Genomic DNA, 22,847 nt, shown 5'->3' on the forward strand with positions numbered 1-22,847 from the left:
ATAGCTGATCTGCAAACCCACAGGCATTGCCTGCATTTTACGGTGCGGTCAGAACATACTCACTTTGCTGTGTCCCCCCTTGTCTGGCGGTGGATCAAAGCAGCCTGAGGTGGATTTAAAAACACACAGCGTGGTACTCGGCGCGCCGGTGCTGCCGGTTTCTGAACAGCGCTTTGAGCACCGGCACTTATTATTCTACAAATTAAGCACTGCTATAGACTGATTTACACATGGATGATTCATTGTTGCTGTATAATGTGTGTGTGATGTAAAGTGCCCTGACACCCTACAGATTTATGAGTAGCGCTATAAAACAAATGAAGTACATGTTAGAGAGGAGCTTTGGAGAGATGAGAGGCAATATTGGAGGGTGGCACTTCAGGAAAAGTGGTACTTGAGGGAATCCAAGAAGAAGGAGGTTATTGTGGGCGAAGGGGGCGCCAAAACAGATTCTTGCGAAGCAGGCCCTGTGTATAGTTTGCATGCAGGACTCTCCCTGTGTCACTATTTCTTTTCTGTACACCACATGTGGTGCAGGCGGTGTGCAGACAGGCTCCTGGCTACACTATGCACCACCAACTAGTACACATATTTCACATGAAGGTGTGTGAGGGTAAGTGGGCAATCGCGGGAGAGCGAACCTCGGAGGGCTGGGGGAGTGGCAGAACAACACAGAGGGTCTGGGTAGGGACGTTAGTTCCCCAAAATGCCAGAGGAAGCGGAAGTGACATCACACACCCTTCGACCTTCACTTTCACATGCACACACATTCACACATGAACACTCTCACATAAACACACTCTTGCCTGCAAACACGCACACAGCGTGCATTTAAAAGCACCTTTTAATGCCAGGGAAAGCCCTACTCCAGCTAATTGTACTCGTTTCTATTACAATAATAATGAAAAATTACATTTTCTTTACTTTTAGCGTAATAAAATCTTGATAGAAAACAAGGAGAATGGCGTCCAAGGGACATCATACGGTCGAGCTGCTGCTCTATTCCAGGCACTGATCCAGGGGTCGCAAAGGAAGTGGCAGGAGTCACAAGGGAAGTGCCAGGGGTCGCAAGCAAAGTTCCAGGGGTCCCAAGGAAAGTGACAGGGGTCGCAAGCGAAATGCAAGGGGTCGCAAGTGAAAAGCCAAGGGTCGCAAAGGAAGTGCCAGGGGTCCCAAGGAAAGTGCCGGGGGTCCCAAGGAAAGTGCCGGGGTCGCAAAGGAAGTGCCAGGAGCCACAAAGGAAGTGCCAGAGGTCACAAGGGAAGTGCCAGGGGTCCCAAGGAAAGTGCCAGGGGTCGTAAGCGAAGTGAAGGAGTCGCAATTGAAATGCCAAGGGTCGCAAAGGAAGTGCCAGGGGTCCCAAGGAAAGTTCCAGGGGTCGTAAAGGAAGTGCCAGTAGTCACAAGGGAAGTGCCAGGGGTCCCAAGGAAACTGCCAGGATTCGCAAGCAAAGTGCACGGGGTCGCACAGGAAGTGCCAGGAGTCAGAAGGGAGGTGCCGGAGGTCACAAGGGAAGTGCCAGGGGTCCCAAGGAAAGTGCCAGGGGTCGCAAGCGAAGTACATGGGGTCACAAGTGAAATGCCAAGGGTCGCAAAGAAAGTGCCAGGGGTCCCAAGGAAAGTGCCAGGGGTCACAAAGGAAGTGCCAGGAGCCACAAGGTAAGTGCCGGGGGTCACAAGGGAAGTGCCAGGAGTCCCAAGAAAAGTGCCAGGATTCGCAAGCGAAGTGCAAGGGGTCGCAAGGAAAATGGCAGGGGTCGCAAGTGAAGTGGAAGGGGGGTCACAAGTGAAATGCCAAGGGTCACAAAGGAAGTGCCAGTGGTTGCAAGCGAAGTGCAAGGGGTCCAAAGGAAAATGCCAGGGGTCGCATCGGCAAGGCAGGGGTCACAGTTGCGATCTCTACATGACGTTCATGGTAGGGAAACAAATAGGGGGTGGGGGCAAATGGACGTGAAAGTACAGCATGGAGCCTTGGGGAGAACACAAAGGTGAACAAGCAATGGGGATGCAAGAAGCACACGAGGGGGACTGCATCACGGACTAGGGTGGGAGAGAACCACATGTGGAAACGAAGACCTTCAGGAGCACGGTGGACAAGAGGCACTACACATCGGAGACAGACGGAAAACATGGACTCTCGTAAATTGCTACAACAAAAAGAAAAGAGGAGCAGTGGAATGTGTCCATGCTCCGGGGGAGGGACAAAGGCAAGAGGAAGGACACCCACACACACCAATGAATAAGAACAAGCAAAGGGTTGTGTTATATATCTGCATGCAATAACAGAAAGCTCAAGGAGGAACCAAAATACCGGTGGGGAGGCACACTATGGGAATCACAGGAACTTAGGGCCACATTTACAATGTTTTGATGCAGGGCAGAACTGCAAGCCTTCTCGCTGCTCTGCCCTGCATCAAAACAAAAGGGCAGGCATGTGCCACATCTACTAGATACGGTGCATTCCTCTCCTTTTCCCCTGCGCTGGCCCACAAATGGCTGCCAACGCAGGCACCCTTGCACCACAGTGCAAGTGTGCCTTCATTGGGGGGAAGATTGTTTTTGTGCAGGAACGGACACCTTCCTGCACAAAAACAATCATGAGAGGAGTTTTTCTCTTTAGGTGAGTGCTGCAGAATGTAGTACTTTAAAGAGAAAAGAAACACAGAGTAATAAAGATATTTCTCCCTGTTGTGTCACTCTTACGCCACCCATGGGGAGGCGTAAGATTTTGACGCATTCCCAGGTTTACAAAATCTTGTAAATCTGGGAATGCGTCGAAGCCCATGGATGTTGTATGGGAACACCCACGCAACACCCATGGCAATGATTCCCTGATGCAAAGTAAGGCAAGGCAGCGATGTGCACTGGGTGCCCTTACTCCATATCTATGGGGCCATGAAAAGCTGCGCAAAGTGGCTTTTTCTTGGCCTTGTAGATATGGGTCAGCAGCCTGTGCCGCTGTTGCATCGCAAAAAGTGACGCGCATGCGGCACAGGCAGCATGTGAATAAGTGACGGGCTTGTAAAGGTTTAGGGCAGCCCCCTGGTAAGGGGTTTAGGACGAGTAGCTCGTGAGCCGCTGGTAGCTCTCCAGGCACCTGTGTGCGGCCCGCCTACTAAATTAGAAGCCTTTGCTTGGTTGAATTAATATTTGTATACCAAAATTGAGAGTGCATATTCAAGAGATAAATGTGTTTATTTTCAGAACTCATAAGCTGATATTTGGAGAAACAGGGCAAAAAATCCAAGATATTATTAAAAGCTGATATTCGAGTGATAAATCATGTGTCGTTGGGGAACGTTCTACAAATATCATTGCCTTGGTGCAAGAGGCACTGCAACTATGGTTGTTATGTATTACTCATGTAGAGGCATTCTAGATTAATAACAAAGCCTATTTTTTACATTACTCCAGGCAACCCTGCCTGATGCACTGAGGTGATGGCTGGTAGTTATTTTGCACATGGTGGTACTAATGTAATATTGTGTGATGGGGTCACAATTACACCACTAATAACATTAGTAGGTCTCGATAAGGTTCATTGAACATAAGTTGCTCTTATTACTGAAAAGGTTGGAGATTCCTGTGCTAGACACATGCTGTCTGTCCTGGTCATAGTCTTGCAAGAAGCGCTTGACCGAGGCTGGCTGCCCAGGGGTTATCTCACCTGACTTCAAAGCCATCTGGCACTTCACTCTTGCTACTGGTGCCAGATCTGGTGCCACTGGGCACAAGTTCTCATCCCAAATCCCGTGCATCACTGCTCTCTCATCGTGGCTCCTGTTCACTTGTCTCTTGACTGACTCTCCTGTGTCAGCAGCACAAATATTTATGACGTACCATGTAGCCATCAATTGTAGATTTGCTCAGCTGACCGACAAACAAAGTGCTGTTATTCACTTCATTTAGAATCAAGCATTGGAAAAGCCAATAAGTCTCACCTATGCAAGAGCTACTGGCTTTGCTAATGTGTTTTAGCCACTTTGTACAACAGCGTGGCTAAAAGTTAGTGGCATAGAGGAGAGTGGTGTGGAGTGTCAGAGTGTAGTGGCAAGAGTGGAGTGGAGTGGTGTGTTAGAGTAGTGTAGAGTGTCATGAAGTAGTGTAGAATGTTGTGGAGTGGTGAGTGTTGTGCAGTGGTGTAGAGAGTTGTAGAGTGGTATAGAGTGTCATAAAGTGGAGGGAGTAGAGTGTAGTTGAGAAGAGTGGAGTGGAATAGAGTGGAAGGGCGTGGAGTAGAGTGGCGTAGTGAGGAGTAGAGTTCAGGAGCGTCTCGCGGGTTGTGGAAGGGGGCGGGCGGCAGGCGGGGGACAGGTGGGGGCGGAGGGGTAATAAACTTCAAAATAAATTAAATTTTTAAAAAAACACTTACCTTTTCCATGCCATCCCGCGCCACACTCCTCTTCCCTGCTGGCTGGCTGCACGCAGGGACAGGATCCCAGCCTGCCCTGCGGCCAATCCTGACGTTGCTCAAAGCACCGTTAGGATTGGTTGGGAGCACCCAGCCAGGACATTCCCAGGCAGCCTGGGAGCCTGCGCAGGCTCTCTGCAGCCCAGCAACTGTGTTGCTGGTCTGCAGAGAGCACACTGCGTGTGTATGTTTGGCCAGCCCGAGACGGCCGGCCAAACATACATGCGCTTTGAGGGGGAGTGCTGAGCACTCCCTCTCACTGCGCGTCACAGCCTGTGGCCGCGCCCCTTTAAAAGAAAAGGATAATAAGCAAAGTTTATTATCCTTTTCTTTTAAAGGATTTGCAGCTGGTGGCGGGGGCGACACTCTTCCGCCCTTGAGGAGCAGCCGCCCCTGGTAGAGTTTCATACAGTGGAGTGGTGTAGAGTGGAGTAAAGTGTTGTAGAGTGTCATACAGCTGAGTGGCGTAGAGTGGAGTGGCATAGAGTGGAGTAAAGTGGCATGGAGTGGCATAGAAGGAGTTGTGTACAGTAGAGTAGAGTGATGTGGCATAGAGTGGAGTAGATTATCGGTGAGTGGAGTAGAGTGGCATAGAATAGAGTGGCATAGAGTGGCAAGGAGTGGTGTAGAGTGGGGTAAAGTAAAGTGGAGTAGTGGAGCAGCGTAGAGTGGTGTGGAGTGAGAGTGTCATGGAGTCGCGTAGAGTGTTGTAGAGTGGATTAGAGTGTTGTGGAGTACAGTGGAGTGGGATAGAGTGGAGTAAAGTGGTTAGGAGTGGAGTAGAGCGACTTGCTTTGAGTGGACTGCCATCAGGTGGAATGTCCTAGAGTGGAACATCATAGAGAAGAGTGTTGTAGCGTAGAGTGGAGTGGATGGTATAGAGTGAAGTAGAGTGTTGTAGAGTGGAGTGGCATAGAGTGGAGCAGAGTGTTGTGGACTGGCATAGAGTGTTGTAGAGTGGAGAGGTGTAGTGGAAGTGAGTGGAGTAGTGTGTCATAGAGTAGAATAAAGTGGCATGGAGTGGCATAGAGGCAATTTTGTAGAGTGGAGTCAAGTGGAGGGGGTAGAGTGGGGGGGTAGAGTGGCATACGTTGGAGTGTGGTGGAGTGGTGTAGAGTGGAGCAGGGTGGACAAAGTGGTGTAGTATAAAGTGAAGTAAAGTGTTATACAGTGGAGTGGAGTGGAGTGGCGTAGAATGGAGTGCAGTGTCATAGAGTGGAGTTTTGTAAAGTGGAGTGGTGTACAGTGGAGGGATGTGAAGTAGAGGGGCGTGTCATGGAGTAGAGTGGCACGTCGCAGAGTAGCATAGAGTGAAGTGGCGTGACAAAGAGTAGCGCGTAGTACAGTGTCATAGAGTGAAGGGGCTTGGAGTGGCACATCAGAGAGTAGAGTGAAATAGCATGTTGCAGAATGGAACGGCTTGTCTTAGAATGGAGTGGCATGTCATAGAGTGGAGTGGCGTAGAGTAGTGACGTAGAGTGGATTGTCTTAGAGTGGAGTGGAATGTCGTAGAGTGGCGAGGCGTGTCGTACAGTGGTGTGGAGTGTCGAAGAATGAAATGCCGTGTAGTACCGTGTCATTGAGTGTCGTAAAGCGAAGGAGCATAAAAATGAGTAGAGTGTCGTAGAGTGGAGTGGTGTAGAGTGAAGTGGCATAGTGTGGAGTATGCATGGTGTGGTATCACACTGCCATTACAGACAACACATTTTCAATTGAAATGACCATTACATTTGCACAGACAGAGTTTTACTGATTGAAGCATAGAGTGCACAAACGATGATGTGTGGAAATGTCATCACCTAGTGTATTGCTTTGTTTTGATCGTAATAAAATATTTGTTTCCCCCCAACTTCGGAAATACAAAAAATGTGCTTCTTTTGTGTTTTCCTAATACTAATATAGTCTTAAACATCTGCATAGATCATTTACAGGCATTTCAATTTTGCTGTGTGCTAGACAAAAACATTTGCTTTCACAGCAAGATTGTCACATAAATCCTCTTACTTTGAAGTCAAAGAAAGAAAAGTAAACATTAGGTTCCCTTGAAAGACAGAGCGTGACATTTGACCTCTATTTCGAATGCACAGCAAATGTAACAAGATTTAAAGACCTGTTTATAGAAAGCGAGCACTTGTGGAAGAATACAGTAATTAAAGTATGCTCCTCACGAGAGACAAATTCAAGCTCAACAGCCAAAAACAAATAAGGCCAGCAAATAGAAAGCAAGCGAATGTGAGTTACAAAACACATTGCAATTGTTAGCAATAGGCAGAATGCATTCCCAGGAAGCTTTCAAAATGACCACAAGAAGTCGTTAGCAAACCAGACAGCTGTTTTCTCTGGTAGGGTTTGACCTAAATCACAAGCTAGAACATGCAGCTCACTTTCCTCAAACAAACAAGTCTGTCAGACGCAAACACAAACACTATAGGTGCTCTCGCTTTCTCTCTCTCTCGCTCTCGCTCATTCTCTCTCTGTCACACACACACACTCTTTCTTCCCACACACTCTTTCACAAAAAGACGCTAGCTTTCTCTCGCTCATCTCTCCCAAACACACACACTCTTGCTCTACACATACAAATGCTCTTTCACGCACATACACTTTCTCTTACTCCCTCGAACACTCATACACACTACTACATCCTTTATGCATCTCTCCTGCAGAAGGCATCACACACAAAGACTTCCAAACACAGTAAAACTACTCATGCCTTTTAGGAATAAATATGCATTACAGAACTTCTCTACGAACCTGCTACTTGCACCACTGCACACACAACTGCACGCACTTACACTTAGCTTCACTGTGTTTGGAAGTTTTTGTTGTGTTTGCCTTTCTCTGTAGGGGAGATTAATGAATGCCAACATTGTGGGGTGTGCATGTGTTTGTTTGTGCATGTGTGTATGTGTTTGTGTGTGAATAAGACAAACACTATCTGTGTGTGTGTTTTTTGAGTTTTGTTTTTTTTAGATAAAGGCTAAACTGAATGTTCGAGCCAGAAGCATGACTTTGATTCTGGCTCAGCTTGACGTCTGATGGAACCTTAAGCGCAAAACGAGAAGCTTTCAAGTGGCTTCTGCCTGCCACCCACCTTAAGCATGAGAAATCAAAGACAGAATTAATCTTCAATGTGAAAAAGCTGAGGGAGAGAGATAGTCATCTTGTGGATAAAATGCATATTTTGAAAATAGAAAATCCTGGCTTCCTTGCTTGACAAAATTGTGTGATCTTAGTATTTTATTTCACCAAGCCTTTTTCTTCATTATCACATATGAGAGCACCTCAAAATATGTGGCTTGAGGATGTGTCCTGTACAGAAGCCTCTTCTGTTTGAGGTAACAGACTATACTGTTGTTCCATGTATAGAAAGAGTTCAGTCCCATACAAGGCACACATGACAACTAGTTTGTCTTTTAGTTACTGATGGCATCATCATCACAATGTTTCTAAGTTCATGTGTAAAACCTATTAATGTCTCTCAATGCAGTGATCTAATGCGATATACTAAATCTAAATGGTTCTTCGTAAATACACTTTTGAAAAATGTTAACAGATTTTCTCATGTTTACACACGATGTTTGTTACATAACGTACATGACATCCACCTTCAGGGCTCGGCTCATACATGTACTTAGAGCCAACGGCTCTCCTTGTTAGTGTGTGTTCGTGTGTGTGTGTGTGTGTGTGTGTGTGTCTGTGTGTCTGTGTGTGTGTGTGTGTGGTGTGTGGTGTGTGTGTGTGTGTGTGTGTGTGTGTCTGTGTTCGTGTGTGTGTGTGTGTGTGTGTGGTGTGTGTGTGTGTGTGTGTGTGTGTGTGTCCCCTTACATCCACAACTCCCGTTTCTCAGTGCTGACGCTGAGTAAACAGTCACGACCACCAGCTCGCCATTTCAGAAGCAGTTTATTTTCATAAAATGTGACAACTATTCTAATGCCCAACGTGTTTCAGAGACTCAATCTCCTTGATCACGGGCTACCATTACCAATTCAAAACTCTGGAAGCAACCCACCTTTGTGTTAATAACAAAGGGAACGGACTATAGGTCTCTGCTTTTCTCTTTGATGCTTGCGTACTGGTGGACATCTTTAAATGTCCTCCAACTCCCTAACGCATCTAAATATTCTCCTTTCACATTCACATTTTCTTAATTACAGTTTCTATTACTATGTTTACTCAACTAATTCAATATTATCACCATTATGCCCAAGTGGGCTATATTTATGTGGCTGTGTGGGGATGTCAGAATCTAATCTTATATATTAAACTATATTTTGCAGTGACACAGAGTCCGGACTCTTCTTTACGTCAAGCAGACTGTTTTTGGATGTTCAGGGTTACCGGAACCCGGACCGCTCACTGACAGCCTTAAACTAACATAAACATAACCACTGAAATTCACCAGTTATATTATCTCTAGTAACTATAGCTTGTGCCCCTGAAGCACAGTGTTGTTTCCAATGATGTCGTTTCAGACGTTATTTGAATTCTATCAATGCAGTTATGGAACATGTCATGAGTAATGTAAGATGTGAGGGTACACGCTGTGTGTGGTGAGGGTGTGAATTAAAGTTACTTTAGATCAGAAGTTCTAGATACTTGAGATAATTATAACTGGTGAATTTCAGTGGATTTTTTAGTTTAAAAGCTACACAGTAGGGACACTCCTATAAAGCACACTGACACCCTTCATAGTTGAGTAGTGTTATATATATATAAGCAATTCTAGATAAATAATGTAATCAGGCACATGAAACAATAGCTCATTCCCACTCATGAGGGTAGAGCAGCCAGTGAGTGTTGCGAGTAACCCTAAAAATATCTTACTATGAGTAACCCTGTAATACCTTGCGAACATCAGCAGGGCTCACCTGAGGCTCCGGGGCGCGCTTAGCTGATGGTTCCTGCTTGCCAGACGTTTCGCCAGACACAAGAGCTTCTGTTGGTGAGGAAGTAACACAAAGACTGTTAATATATAAGCCACAGTAGTACATCCCTTCCCAGAATGTGAGTGTGAACAGTAACCCCAATATTTCTTCGAGCATCCACAAAAGGTTCCCTCCAAGGAGAGACACGCCCAGCTGAGTGGGAGCCTGGAGCAGGGCCGCATTAGACTGGGGACATAAAGCAACCCTGAGAATGTTCTAATGGTGCCCTGTAGGGCACGAGGATGGAAGGGTTCCCTGGATTAATTATGGATGACCTGCTACAGCTAACATTATGTAAACTTAGCCTAGTAAAACTATGCTTCTTTACAAGGCTACACAAAAACCGTAACAGGCCTGATACATAACTTGACCGCTGTCAGCCTTTAGTCCCACCTATATGTCTAGCCTGCTCTGGCTTTTGCTTCTCAAAATCTGGTCACCCTAGAACAGGGTGATCTTTAAACAGATTCATGGCTGATTTTCCCATGAGGGGACGCTCTGCTGTGGGGGAGACTGTCCTGGTACCTCAAGTCATCTCAGAGAAGCTGGCCCTGTCATGTGCCCAGTGCCATTTGCAGAAGCACCGGATGTAAGGAGCTTCCCCTGGAATGAGCCCTTGTGTGCGTCGGAAGTACTGGGTGCGCCTGTATACAGAAACATCCCCTGGGGCACGCAGGCAATATCAAGAACCGCGCCTTGATGAACCTGTTCACCCCAGAGGCTTCCTTTGCATGCTTTAGGACCAGCATCAGAAGCCCTGCCCCCCCCAACATGAGCTTTGTTATTGCCCCATGACCCCTAACCTGTTCCTTGGACACTGCCACCCAGCACCTAGGAGCACTCTTCTCTGGGCATTTAGGCCAGAATTTGACAAAGTCCTCATTTGCCACCATGAACATATCAACTTAGTAGAAATTCCAGATTATTTTCGGTGTTTTTAATTATATTTGGACCTTTGCAGTCAGCTAAGATCAAAAATACTGAGGCCCATATTTATACTTTTTGACGCTAAACTGCGCTAACGCAGTTTAGCGTCAAAAAGTTTTGCGCCGTCTAACGCCATTCTGAAGCGCCATGCGGGCGCCGTATTTATGGAATGGCGTTAGACGGCGCAATCAGACCGGCGCTGCCTGGTTTGCGTGGGAAAAAACCACGTAGACCAGACAGCGCCGGCGTAGGGGGAAAATGGCGCATGGGCGTCTTAAAATGGGGCAAGTCAGGTTACGTCGAAAAAATCGTCTTAACCCGACTTGCGCCATTTTTTAACGACGCCCATCCCCCATCAACATGACTCCTATCATTGTAAAGATAGGAGTCATGCCCCCTTGCCCAATGGCCATGCCCAGGGGACTTCTGTCCCCTGGGCATGGTCATTGGGCATAGTGGCATGTAGGGGGGCACAAATAAGGCCCCCCTATGCCACCAAAAAAAAATATAAAAAATAAAAAATTATACTTACCTGAACTTACCTGAATGTCCCTGGGGTGGGTCCCTCCATCCTTGGGGGTCCTCCTGGGGTGGGCAAGGGTGGCAGGGGGGGTCCCTGGGGGCATGGGAGGGCACCTGTGGGCTCATTTTGAGCCCACAGGCCCCTTAACGCCTGCCCTGAGCAGGCGTTAAAAAGTGGCGCAAATGCGCCGTTTTTTGCCACGCCAACTCCCGGGCGTCTCTTTTGCCCGGGAGTATAAATACCACGTAAAGGCCTGGGAGTCATTTTTTAGACGGGAACGCCTCCCTTGCATATCATTAACGCAAGGAAGGGGTTCACGCTAAAAAATGACGCACATTCCGGGAACTTTGGCGCTATTCGCCTCTAACGCCATAGTATAAATATGGCGTTAGTTGGCGTTAGTTTTGCGTCGAAATTGCGTCAAAAAAAACGACGCAATTTCGGCGCAAACGGAGTATAAATATGGCCCTGAGTGCCCCAGCCTTACGGTCAGGTAGTGAGAACGTATGGAAAAGGGTGCATGCAACCTAGCAAGCTTGACACATAGGATTGTTTCACCTAGCAAGCTTCACACATAGTATTGTGTCACTTAGCAAGCTTGAGACATAGTATTGTGTCACCTAGAAGGCTTGAGACATTGTAACGTGTAACCTAGAAGGCTTGAGACATTGTAACATGTGTCCTAGTGAACCTGATACATTGTAACATATGTCCTAGTGAACCTGATACATTGTAAAGTGTATCTTAGCAAGCTTGATACATTGTAATGTGTATCCTAGCAAGACTCAGACATTGTAACATATGTCCTAGCAAGCTTGATACATTGTAACATGTGTCCTAGCAAGCTTGATACACAGTAATGTGTATCCTAGCAAGACTGATACATTGCAACACGTGTCCTAGCAAGCTTGATACATTGTAAGTGTGACCTAGCAAGCTTGATACATTGTAACGTGTGTCCTAGTAAGCTTGATACATTGTAACTGTGTCCTAGCAAGCTTGATACATTGTAATATATGTCCTAGCGAGCTTGATACACTGTAACGTGTCCTTGCAAGCTTGATACATTGTAATGTTTATCCTTGCAAGCTTGATACATTGTAATCTATGTCCTAGCAAGCTTAATACTTCATAACATATGGTCTAGCAAGCGTGATACTTTGTAATATGTGTCCTAGCAAGCTTGATACATTGTAACTGTGTCCTTGCAAGCTTGGTACATTGTAACAGTGTCCTAGCAAGCTTGATACATTGTAATATATGTCCTAGCAAGCTTGATAGATTGTTATGTGTATCCTAGTAAGACTGATGTATTGCAACATGTATCCTAGCAAGCTTGATACACTGCAACACGTGTCCCAGCAAGCCTGATACATTGTAATCTATGTCCTAGCAAGCTTAATACTTCATAACATATGGTCTAGCAAGCGTGATACTTTGTAACATATGCCCTAGCAAGCTCGCTACATTGAGGTCCTGTTTTGATCTAAAAGAACCTTTTATGGATGTTGCATGAAACAAACACAACATTTCTATGCAAAATGCCTGTAACATGCTCTCACGCGTCACACAAGGTAAATACATTAAAGGAAAACAGCATTTAAAACTATTTGAGAATATTTGAGGGTCATCAGGGCAAGGGCCTCTGCAGAAGAGAGCTGGCTCTTTCAGGGCCCCTGAAGGACTGGGGCCCTGGGCCGGAGCCCACCTTGCCCATGCCTTGGACGTCTCTGCCTAGTCCTTGCCGGGCTGACTGTACCCACGGCCATCAGGGCCTCCCTGAGCTGGCGCCAGAACTAAAGGGGTTCCCTGCTCTGACCGCCCAGATCAAAGCCTTTTACCAACAGCATGTAAGCATCCTATGGCTCCGCGCTGTGAAGTCCTTGCGGCGAGAGGCTGGGCGCTAGCCGCTTCGCGCCTGCGCAGTGGCCGTCGGCGCTCACCTGCCTGCAGGAAGCGGAGGTTGCTGTAGAGCGGAGTCTCCGCGGCGGACGCCAGGCTGGAAGGGAACAGAACAGACTGCATTACTGCAGAGCGGCCGCCAGAGGGCGCCGGAGTGCCGTGTACATGGTCCACAGAGTTTCACCACAACAGATGAACAAACACAACAGTCCCCACCAACAACACCGCTGGGAGAAGTTAACATTTCTGAGAATTGGCATCTGTGGCCTGAAACATCTGGACGGGCATAACAGATTTCAGATCTATTTGTGATTGAGTCAAGGCGCCAAAAAGCACCAATACCAATTAAATACCGGAAAAGACACACACGCAAATGGAGGGTCAGAATTGTTCTGTGTGAATTTCTAAACAAAATGTAATGCCTGCGCTGCTCTACATTTTCTTGGGTAGGCGCTTCATGGGTGGAAGCTGGACAGCCTCATGCAGAGACCTATGTGCTTTGACACAATTCCAGATGTACCAATGGGAGTAAACCTAGGAATGCTCCAAAATGGTGCGCCTGCCACAGAGAGACCGAACAAGGAGAAATTTGTTTATTTCATCATCATGCATTCTGCATCACACATAGAAAGAGGAAATTGTCCCTTAGGATTGTTTTTGTGCAGTAAGGTGTTCTTTCCTGCTCAAAAACAACCCTGCCTGCAACACAGGCATCCTAGACCATGACGGAAGGGCACCAGTGTTGGCGCTAGGCAGCCTAAAGAGCACAGCGCAGGTAGAGAGCTGAAGAGAGTCATAGCTTAAAAGATACGGCGCTGTTCATCTCTCTCTCGTTCACGCATGAGGTGCAGCAACTTAGCTTGCTGCCCTGCATGCATGAACTTGACTGACAAAGCCAGTAGGTTTCTCTTTAATCTCCTAACGATTGCAAACAGCATTTGTGCATGCCTGTGCTTGCAGTGGTTGGCTACCACTGAACGGGGGTGTGCGGCTGCCACTGAACTGGGGTGGCGGTGCGGGACAGGTGCAACGGGACGAGGGTTAACAAAAAAACAAAAATCTTACCTTCAAGAGGCGACGTGTTTGTTTCCCCTCCGTCCTCTTCCTCTTCCCAGCTACACAGGCTCCCAGGTAATCATGACGCTGCTGTCACCAGCATGACAGCAGTGTCGTGATAGGTCTGAGCGGCCTGCTTCACCGCTCAGACTGGGAATGGGAACCTCAGCATGTTCTCCACTCAGCTGTGCAATACAGGCAGGTGGAGAACATGCAAAGTGTGCACGTCTGTTTGGCTAGCCCAACACGTCTGTCCAAGCGGACATGCACACTTATTGTGGTCCAAAGCACTCCTCCAGCTCCCTCCCTCCAGCCCAGCCCCGCCCATAGTAGTGTACGTTATTAGCATTTTATTTTTCCTTTTTGGAAAATCCAGGGGGGCAACGCTCCTCTGCCTGAGCCGAGGCGACGCACCTGTGTGTTTGCATCCGTTTGCACATTAATGCCAGACATATCGACTTGTCAGTGCCTTGTTGCACCTTATGTCATGCAGCTTGTGAACATATCTAGGAAGAACTGTCCTGGAGTTATGTGTCATTACTGGGATCCTCGACTCAACAAAGGTGACAGGAGGAAGCGTGGAGGAGAATGTGCGTGAAGCGGTGGTTGATGGAAGACCAAGGACAAGGCATTCTCTACGATACACAGTGATATGGGTTGCGTCAGTGGCGTAACATTAGCCCCCGAATCCCCTCATCTGCAGAGGGCCCCCTCAGCACAGCCGGCACTGTGCATGAGCAGCAGGTCCCTGGCTTGAGAGCTTCTGACTGGGTCTGGGGGGGTGGTAGGGGTTCCTTCCACGTACTTTGCCCTCAAGTTCCATTATAGCAATGGATTGCAGGTCAGATGACTTGGTGACCTAGGCTGGTTGGTTACTTGGCTACTATGTTTGCGTCAGCAGCTAATGGGTGAGTGATGTTATGTTGTACTCCAGTGCCATTCTGGAAAAATTACGCATGACATCAACACAAAACGTGCAGCTGGCAACAGCCATCTTGGATTTGGGAAAGGTTTTCAAGGCATCACCACCACTGAGGACAGTACATCTTTGTAGTGAGCAGAAAACGGTTCATAGGACTGACATCATCTGTACTGCAAAAGTGCCATCATCCATGCCATATGGCACCACATGCAGAAGGCTGGAGGAAATAAACAGGACCAGCTGGCCCTGGAGGAGCAGGGTCAGCACAAGTGTCACCTGGAATCGCTGTAAAAATAGCAACCTTTATTACTCCTCCCTTATGTCGGTGTTGCTGAAGCGGGCAGGGCAGGAAAGTGGCACTGCTTAGCAGCTGGTGCCCAGGGCTAATGGTCATTTTACTCTCACCACATGGGGCCATGAGGGCATCTTAGAATGGGGCATCTCTCACTTAAGGAAAAAAGCCACGTACTTCAAATATGACACCCACGTATATAAAACAGTGAAATATCAAAGCTTTTTAAAACAATTATGTTATTTTACATACAAAAAGGATTTTGGGGAAAAAATCCCTCCTGAAAAATATTGCACGTATTTGTTAGCAGTCCTCATTGTGTTTCTCCTATTGACCGACGTCTTCCAAAGACATCTTCTCCATTGAGAAATAGACCCTGCCAGGGGCTGCTGCTCCTGAAAACAATGCACCTCAAGCACTGAAATCGAAGCGTTCCCTGCGAAGCAGAGTGATACGCCCAATAGCCAGTAACATGATGATGGGATAGAAGTAGTGCTCTGGGTGAAACAAGGTGGGATACACACTCTCAAAGCAATGGCTGAAGGCCGCTGACCCAAACAAGCCAATGGCCGAAGGCCGCTGACCCAAACAAGCCAATGGCCGAAGGCGGCAGATCCAATGTCCACACTCTGTGTAATTTTCAAACACAAAACTTCTTACACACTCTTGGACCTGAGGATACTCTGCCATGAAGAAGGACTGCTGTGCTGCTGAATGGACTGCCACTCTGCGTGAACTCTGCTGGACTTTGCTGGACTCCTGCTTTGCTGTGCCTGCCCTGCTGCCTGCTGCCCTCCTTTCCTGGGAAAGAAAAGGCCTGGACCTGTGTCTCTCCATCCCCAGATTCAAGTGACTCCAAGGGCTTGCAGGCTTGCCTCCTGTTCTCAGGGCCATCAAAATCTTCCCGCAACTCTGCTCCAGCTGTTGGACTCTTCCCACTGTGAGCCCCGCCCTGCCCTGCCAATAGGTGCCACTCCAGTCCTGGGCCTTGAGAGTGCATTGTGCTGCATGAAAGGTAGAAGGCCGGAATGCACTGCATTTAACATTATACAGCACGTTCCCTCTTTCTGTCTGTGCTGGCTCAACAACTTGCTGCCTACCACCAACACAGGCACCCATATATCATGGTGCAAGGGGGTCTGCATTTTTTGGCACAATTGTTTTGTGCAGAAATAGACACCTCCCTGCAAAAATCAATTAATCAAGGCCATTGCACCCCTCAGAACATACGCAGTGCCCTTTGATGCAGACGCAGTGCCGATTTGATGACGACGCGGCTATGAGGCTCAATGACGATGCAGCACCAGTGCGAAGACGTCACTGCGTGCTCCATGACAATACATTACCTGCATCGAAAAGGGTTTGACGCAGGACCTGACTGCGAGGCTCGATGATGATGCATCTACCCACGGCATGTATCAGAACCAAGTCCTGAATGCCGATGCTTGCACAGTCCCAAAATCTTTTTCACTGGGCCCTTTGTGAGTCCTGTAGCCGGCCTCTCCTCCATCGGGGTCGGCCTGAACTTTGGATGTACCCTAATCTAGTGTGACCTCAAGTAACCTTTTAGTGCTATTGACTTTTAAGCACTACATTGCATTTTATCCCTTAAAACTTTATAACTTGAGTTCTTACTTTTTGTTGTGTTGGTCTTGTTTTACTCAGATAAATATTCTCTATGGTTTTTAACCTGGATTAATTTTTGTGCTGTTTTCACTGTGTTACAGTAATTTAAGTGTTGCACAAATATTTTACACATTGCCTCTTAAGTAAAGCCTGCCTGCTCTGTGCCACACTACCAGAGGGTAAGCACAGGTTAATTTAGGAAGTGTAATTTACTTATCATGTGGTCCCGACTTGGATAGGGTGCATACCTCTGCCAACTAGAGGTCTAATTTCTCACAAAAAGTGATGAGCAAAATTGCATTTAGGGCGAACATACTTCTGGAAAATCGCCCTTAGTGCACCATCAGAGGCATGTGTGAGCATCTCTGCGAATATATATCACATATTGGATCAAAAACACATTAAGGAGGGAAATCATATTTGAGTGCAAATCACATACAGATGCACAAATACATTTGGGTGTTGAGCAGTTTCCTCTACAACATCAGCAGGAGAGTGGGAATGCTTTTACATGCAAAAAACACATTTAAGTGTTAAAACACATTTTTGATGCTAGGGCCTTTTAGGTGCAAACCAAACTCAAGTATGGAAACACATTAATGTGCTAAAATATCCTGTTGTGACTTGTCACACTGGGTGTACAAGGTGTGCACAACGAGGTGCAAAATCACCCCTGGTGCTACTTTTACATAAGTGTGGAAAACGTTTAGGAACACAAATCACATTCATGTGCAAAACCAAATTAATGTAGATAATCATTTTAGGTGCAAATTCAAACATGGTGCAAAGTAAGCAAGATTGTTCTATCATTTCAAAGCAAAGCCATATTAAAGTGCAAAATGGAACTTGGTGCAAAGCAAGTGGGATTGTGGTATCACATTTAGAAGCAAAATCACATTTATATGCAGCATCGTTTATAGGAGCAAATTTGCTCCTGGTGTCATATCAATCTCGGCGTGGAATCACTTGCAGAAGCAGACCACATTTAAACACAAAAACACATTTATGTTCCTCACTTAGAGGTGCAAATGCCCTTTTCTGCAATATCAGCCTGACCCTGGGAACAATTTTAGGTGCAGAAACTATTGGAAGAGCAAAAAGTATATTTAGGTGAACAAACACAGTTAGGTGCAAATTTATCTTTGGTGCAAATTCATCAGGAGCGTTGTTTCAGGTGCAAGCAAAATAAGGAGGTGCTGAGCTGACCACACAAGCAGAGAATACAATGTTGGACACATTCAGTTGTTAGAAAACCTTAACCAAACATTTAACCTAAAACCAAGACTTGACTCACCTGGTCTGGGCTTGGCGAAGAGACCTCACACTTTCACCTGTAAAAGCATCAGAAGAAACAGAAGATTTACAAATAGCTACTCAAAGAAGGAGTCAAGGTCATGGACAAGACGTGCCCACCAGGAGGACCACTCACCTGCCAACCAAACACGCTATCACCCCAAAATCTACCACGAGCCACACAGTGATGGACATGTACGGACAGAAGGAGCCAAAAACTATGATCCACAGTCCAGCTGCTACCTTCCTCAAGAACTAGATTGAATCCCAATCAAGGCTACATGCACTGGCAACATATGTGAAAGACACAACCATCCCAGTGCAAGTTTTTTGGCATTGTGAGAACCCAATCCTTCATGGTTACTCCATAACTCTGGTTCATCCACACCAGGGGCACCTTCCAGCAACCATACGTAAGCAGGGCACTTACGTTTCTTGTAGCGTTGAACGCAACCCATGATGTTCCCAACAAACGACACCAGGAGAACAAGGGTGGTCGCCCCAAAGAGACACCAGAGCTGCAAGTTGCCGCAGAGACGTCCCTCACCTGCGAAGACAAACACAAGGTTCAACCTGAAAGATGCCACCTTGAATACATCAAATACCCCAGGCGTGCAATGCGACCGCAAGCTGGAAGCAGCCGCCTTGCAAACACAAGCTCATCGACACAAGCCACTCTTTCACACCGCCTTCCTCGAACATCTGCCAACCCCAAAAAGTTGTGTTGTGAAGCACAACACTGGCATGCTGAAGCCTGGTAAAATGTCAACCTACACTGCACATGTCTGGGGTAAAAATGTAAGGGACTTTCAACCCCCCACCACCACAGAGAGATGAGTACTTCATTTACGTAGTGCTCATTCCTAAAATGTTTTCCTCCTATTCAACATTTGCATCTCTTTTGAGGGAGGTGTTAGGTAGCTCTTTTCTACGAGGTCGTGATTTAGGGCCACATGTATCAAGCTTTTTTCCGGTTAGGAACGAGCCTATTCAGGGAATCTGCCCGTTTGCGACTGGAAAAAAGCATTTTGGCATGTACCAAGCCAAACCTGTGATTCAATAGCAAGCTACCGATTTGCACTTTTGGTTTGCGACCTAATACCGATTCAGTATCTGGAAGGGGCATCACCTCCAAATACCGAATCGGAATGTTGTGTATTAAAGTTTTGCAACCGAATTCCGGTTGCACAATGTTATTAATTTACAGACTACAGAAGTGTAGTGGTAATGCATTCACAAAGGGCAAAAAGTCCCCAAGGTACCTCTTTCCTTTCGAAAATTTTTATAATATTTTTAAGAGCAGGCAGTGGTCCCACGGACTTCTGTCTACTCTTAAAAAATGAAACTGCCAAGTTTAATATTTTTGGTTTTAAATGCATCCTGTTTTCCTTTAAAGAAAACTGGCTGCATTTTAAAAAATGTCTCATTAAAAAGCAATCCACAGACATGGTGGTCTGCTGAGTTCCAGCGGTGCAACAGCCACCTCTAAGCCCATCCCAAGTCAAATAAGTTTCACAACATCATCAACCTCTACACTGACAACCTTTACAATGCCAGATACACCTTGTCATATGTCTACATGGACACTACATACATAATTTTATATCATTAATGCCTCAAAGTCATTGCATTTCCCAGTCACTTGATAGTGACGGCTCCTCTGACACCAACACAGATCCTGGAAGCAAACCCTAACTTTATCCCTAAGCTGAACAACCAGCCCAAACCACCTCCTAACTACAGCCCCAACCACCTCCTAACCGGAACTACAATGCATTCCCTTAGCCTTTTTTCTAAACCTTAACCCTTATCTGAAGCCACTAACCTAACACTGAAGATTTAATATAACTAATGCCCCAAACCATAATCCTGACTCTAAAGGCTTGATTACAACTTTGGCGGAGGGGGTCAATCCATCCCAAATGTGACAGATATCCCGCCCACCGTATTACGAGTTCCATAGGATATAATGGACTCGTAATATGGTGGGCGGGATATCTGTCACATTTGGGATGGATTAACCCCCTCCGCCAAAGTTGTAATCAGGCCCTAAAATACAACACCAGCTCCTAACCATAAATGCAATCCTTACACCAACCCCTTACCCTAGTACTCAACTCTGGCCCCTAACTGTAGCCACTAACCTAACCCTGAAGCCTTAATCTAACTAGTTAAAAAATAACAGATGATGGCCGGAACGTGGAACAAATCAAACATTCACCCCCAGTCTAAGTTCTGGGCTTAATCCATCATTTCTTTTGCTCATCATGCCATTCCAGTTTGGACCCAGTTGTATGCATATCAATCTTGACCCTGTTCCCCATGGGAACAGTCCAGCTTGAACTGCCAGGCCAGGTCTTCCTGGAGCCAGAAACGAGCATCCTGGGACAGGTTTTGGGGTATCACCCCTCTTCAGCCAGGCTAGCTTGAATCTGGTGGCATAGTGAGCACGGGACCCACGTCTGGCAATGCCCTTCCCACTTAGGGTGACACATGCAAAAATAACAGATGATGGATGGAATGTGGAACGAATTAAACATTCACCCCCAGTCACAGATCTGGGTTTAACCCATCAGATTTTTTGCTTGCCATGTCATTCCAGTTAGGACCCAGCTGTATGAAAATCTATCTTGACCATGTTCCCCATGGGAACAGTCCAGCCCAAACAAGCATTGATGGATTAAACCGAGATCTCTGACTGGGCGTGAATGTTTGATTGGTTCTGCATTCAGGCCATCATTTGTTTTTGTTTGATTTGGTCGCCTTAAATGCACCAGGTATGCCCAGATGTGGGTCCTGTGCTCACTATGCCACTGGATTCAAGCTAGCCTGGCAGATGAAGGGTGATACCCTGAAACCAGTCCCAGGATGCTTGTTTCCTGTCCAGGGAGGACTTGGCCTGGCAGTTCCGGCTGGCCTGATCCCATGGGAAACAGGGTCAAGAATGATTTGCATGGGGCTGGGTCCAAACTGGGGTGGCGTGGTGAGCAAAAGAATTTATGGATTAAACCCAGATCTGTGATTGGGGGTGAATGTTCGATTGGTTCCGCACTCCGTCCTTCATTTGTGTTTGTTTGCTTTAATTTAACTAGTTCCCTAACCATAATCCTAACTCTAACACATAACAGCAGCTCCTAACCAAAACTGCAATCCTTACACCAACCCCTTACCCTAGTACTCAACTCTGCCCCCTAACTGCAGTTACTAACTTTACCCTAAAGCCTTAATCTAACTAGTGCACCAAACCATAATCCTAACTCTAAGACATAACACCAGCTCTTAACCATAAATGCAGTCCTTACACCAAACCCTAGTACTTAACTCTAAACCCTAACTGCAGCCACTAACCTAATCCTGAAGCCTTAATCTAACTACTACTCCAAATTCTAATTGTAACTCTAAACTGTAACACCAAACACTAACCTCAATATCTAACGATAACGATAATCACAATCATAAACCTCACCCCAACTCTCAGCCCTGAACTCTAACTTCAAACGCCATCCCAGCTCTGAGGCTTTACATTAACTACAAACATAAACCCTAAATATATCTCTAAAAGATAACTCCAACTCCTAACCCCAACTTGTAACTGTGATGTCAATCCTAATCCTCGACCGCCTAACCTTAACTTCAACCACTAACCATCTCTAGCAATGACCCCTAACTACTATCTGTAGCTTAAGTGCAAATTGTAACCCTACGCCCAACGTCTAATCCTAACCACAAACAGTAACTCCAGCCGCATCCCCAAGGCCAAATGTTACATGACTATGTAATGATGAGAGTGTAAGCAGTCGTGATGGAAACGTAGGTGGCAATGTTAGTAACACTGTGAAAAGCGTGGAAATGTGAAGTGAGGAGCCCTTGGTGGTAACTCCTGGTGGGGAAAGCTCGGTAAAGCTCCCCTACCCTTCTTGGACCCCCCAGGACAACTTAGAAGTCTCTCCTACTTCTGACCAGGGAATCCTTACCTTCATGAAGAGGCAGCTTGAGGCAGCTGCAATTCGCCATCTTCATCCGCGCGTGGTCCCGCGGTTCCAGGTGGTGACAATCAAACCCCACCCGGCCGCGGCTTGGCCATTCCCGCTGTCCACAGCACTCCCACGAGTCCCTAAAGCGTACTCATGAGTTGTCCTCAGGCCTGTCCACACCCCAGTGATCTAGGTCAGCAACAGCATCGTCAGGGTATGGGGCCACTATGCAAACCCCACCTGGGCTACTGGCCCCCACGTGCAGTGCCAACTCTGATCTCTTGTGGTCTCCTGCCCTCTCCTCCTCACCCACCCCTGAGCCCTCCTTCCCACTTCCTGTCTCTTCATCTCTTGCCTTGAGATGGGCTGGGGTTTTTGTTCAACTAGACCGAGTTCTCAGCTGCTGCAAAGAGCGTCACCACACTTTGTGCACCAGTTACTTGCAGGATTGCAAACTTGCACCGTCCGGATTTCCGCTGTCACGCTCATTTACAAAGACAACACCTGCTTGTAAATTTGGAGCAGAAAAATACAGATATATGTGTTAGTAGAAACAGACTAAACAAAAGGAAAGAAATGTGTAGAAAAAAGACTGTCCAGTGTCCACCTCTACTTAACTTAGTTTCATTTTAAGCCTCCATTATGTTTCATTTAATGAATCCTGGGAGTCTAAACCGGCACAAAAAAGAAAGTTTACCTTTAGAAATTGTAGAAATCGGACTCGACTAGACAGCAGTCAAGCAAACTGGAAAAACCGCCACACACCTCTATTAAAGCAAAAAACGCAAGCAATCCTGCCTTCAAACACACAATGCTAACACACTGCACCCTCCCTGAACACAGGAGCGCCCACTCAACACCCTACGGTCTTCAAGCAGGCAAGCCTTAACTCCGCAAACCTTCCAGTGCACAGACACACTCACTCTACAGCTCAAGGCCTTTCTGTAGACACACACACACCACAGCCTTCAAGCACATGCACACCTCCTGGACT

The 22,847-nt window shown here is 46.7% G+C and overlaps 1 protein-coding gene across 1 annotated transcript in view; it reads right to left on the minus strand.

Moving 5' to 3' along the window:
* The window catches only part of SIT1 (signaling threshold regulating transmembrane adaptor 1), a 50,477-nt gene extending 28,374 nt beyond the window's left edge, over nt 1–22,103 (minus strand). The window contains exons 1-5 of the mRNA XM_069241842.1: nt 21,854–22,103; nt 18,310–18,426; nt 17,881–17,917; nt 12,732–12,787; nt 9,282–9,349 (exon numbers count right to left, since the gene is read on the minus strand). Coding sequence (XP_069097943.1) covers nt 9,282–9,349; nt 12,732–12,787; nt 17,881–17,917; nt 18,310–18,426; nt 21,854–21,899 — 324 coding nt within the window. The 5' untranslated portion in view covers nt 21,900–22,103. The remainder of the gene's footprint in view (nt 1–9,281; nt 9,350–12,731; nt 12,788–17,880; nt 17,918–18,309; nt 18,427–21,853) is intronic.
* Between the last annotated feature and the right edge of the window lie 744 nt (nt 22,104–22,847).

This window comes from Pleurodeles waltl, chromosome 6 (genome assembly GCF_031143425.1).
Source record: "Pleurodeles waltl isolate 20211129_DDA chromosome 6, aPleWal1.hap1.20221129, whole genome shotgun sequence".
In the NCBI taxonomy this organism is placed as follows: Eukaryota; Metazoa; Chordata; class Amphibia; order Caudata; family Salamandridae; genus Pleurodeles; species Pleurodeles waltl.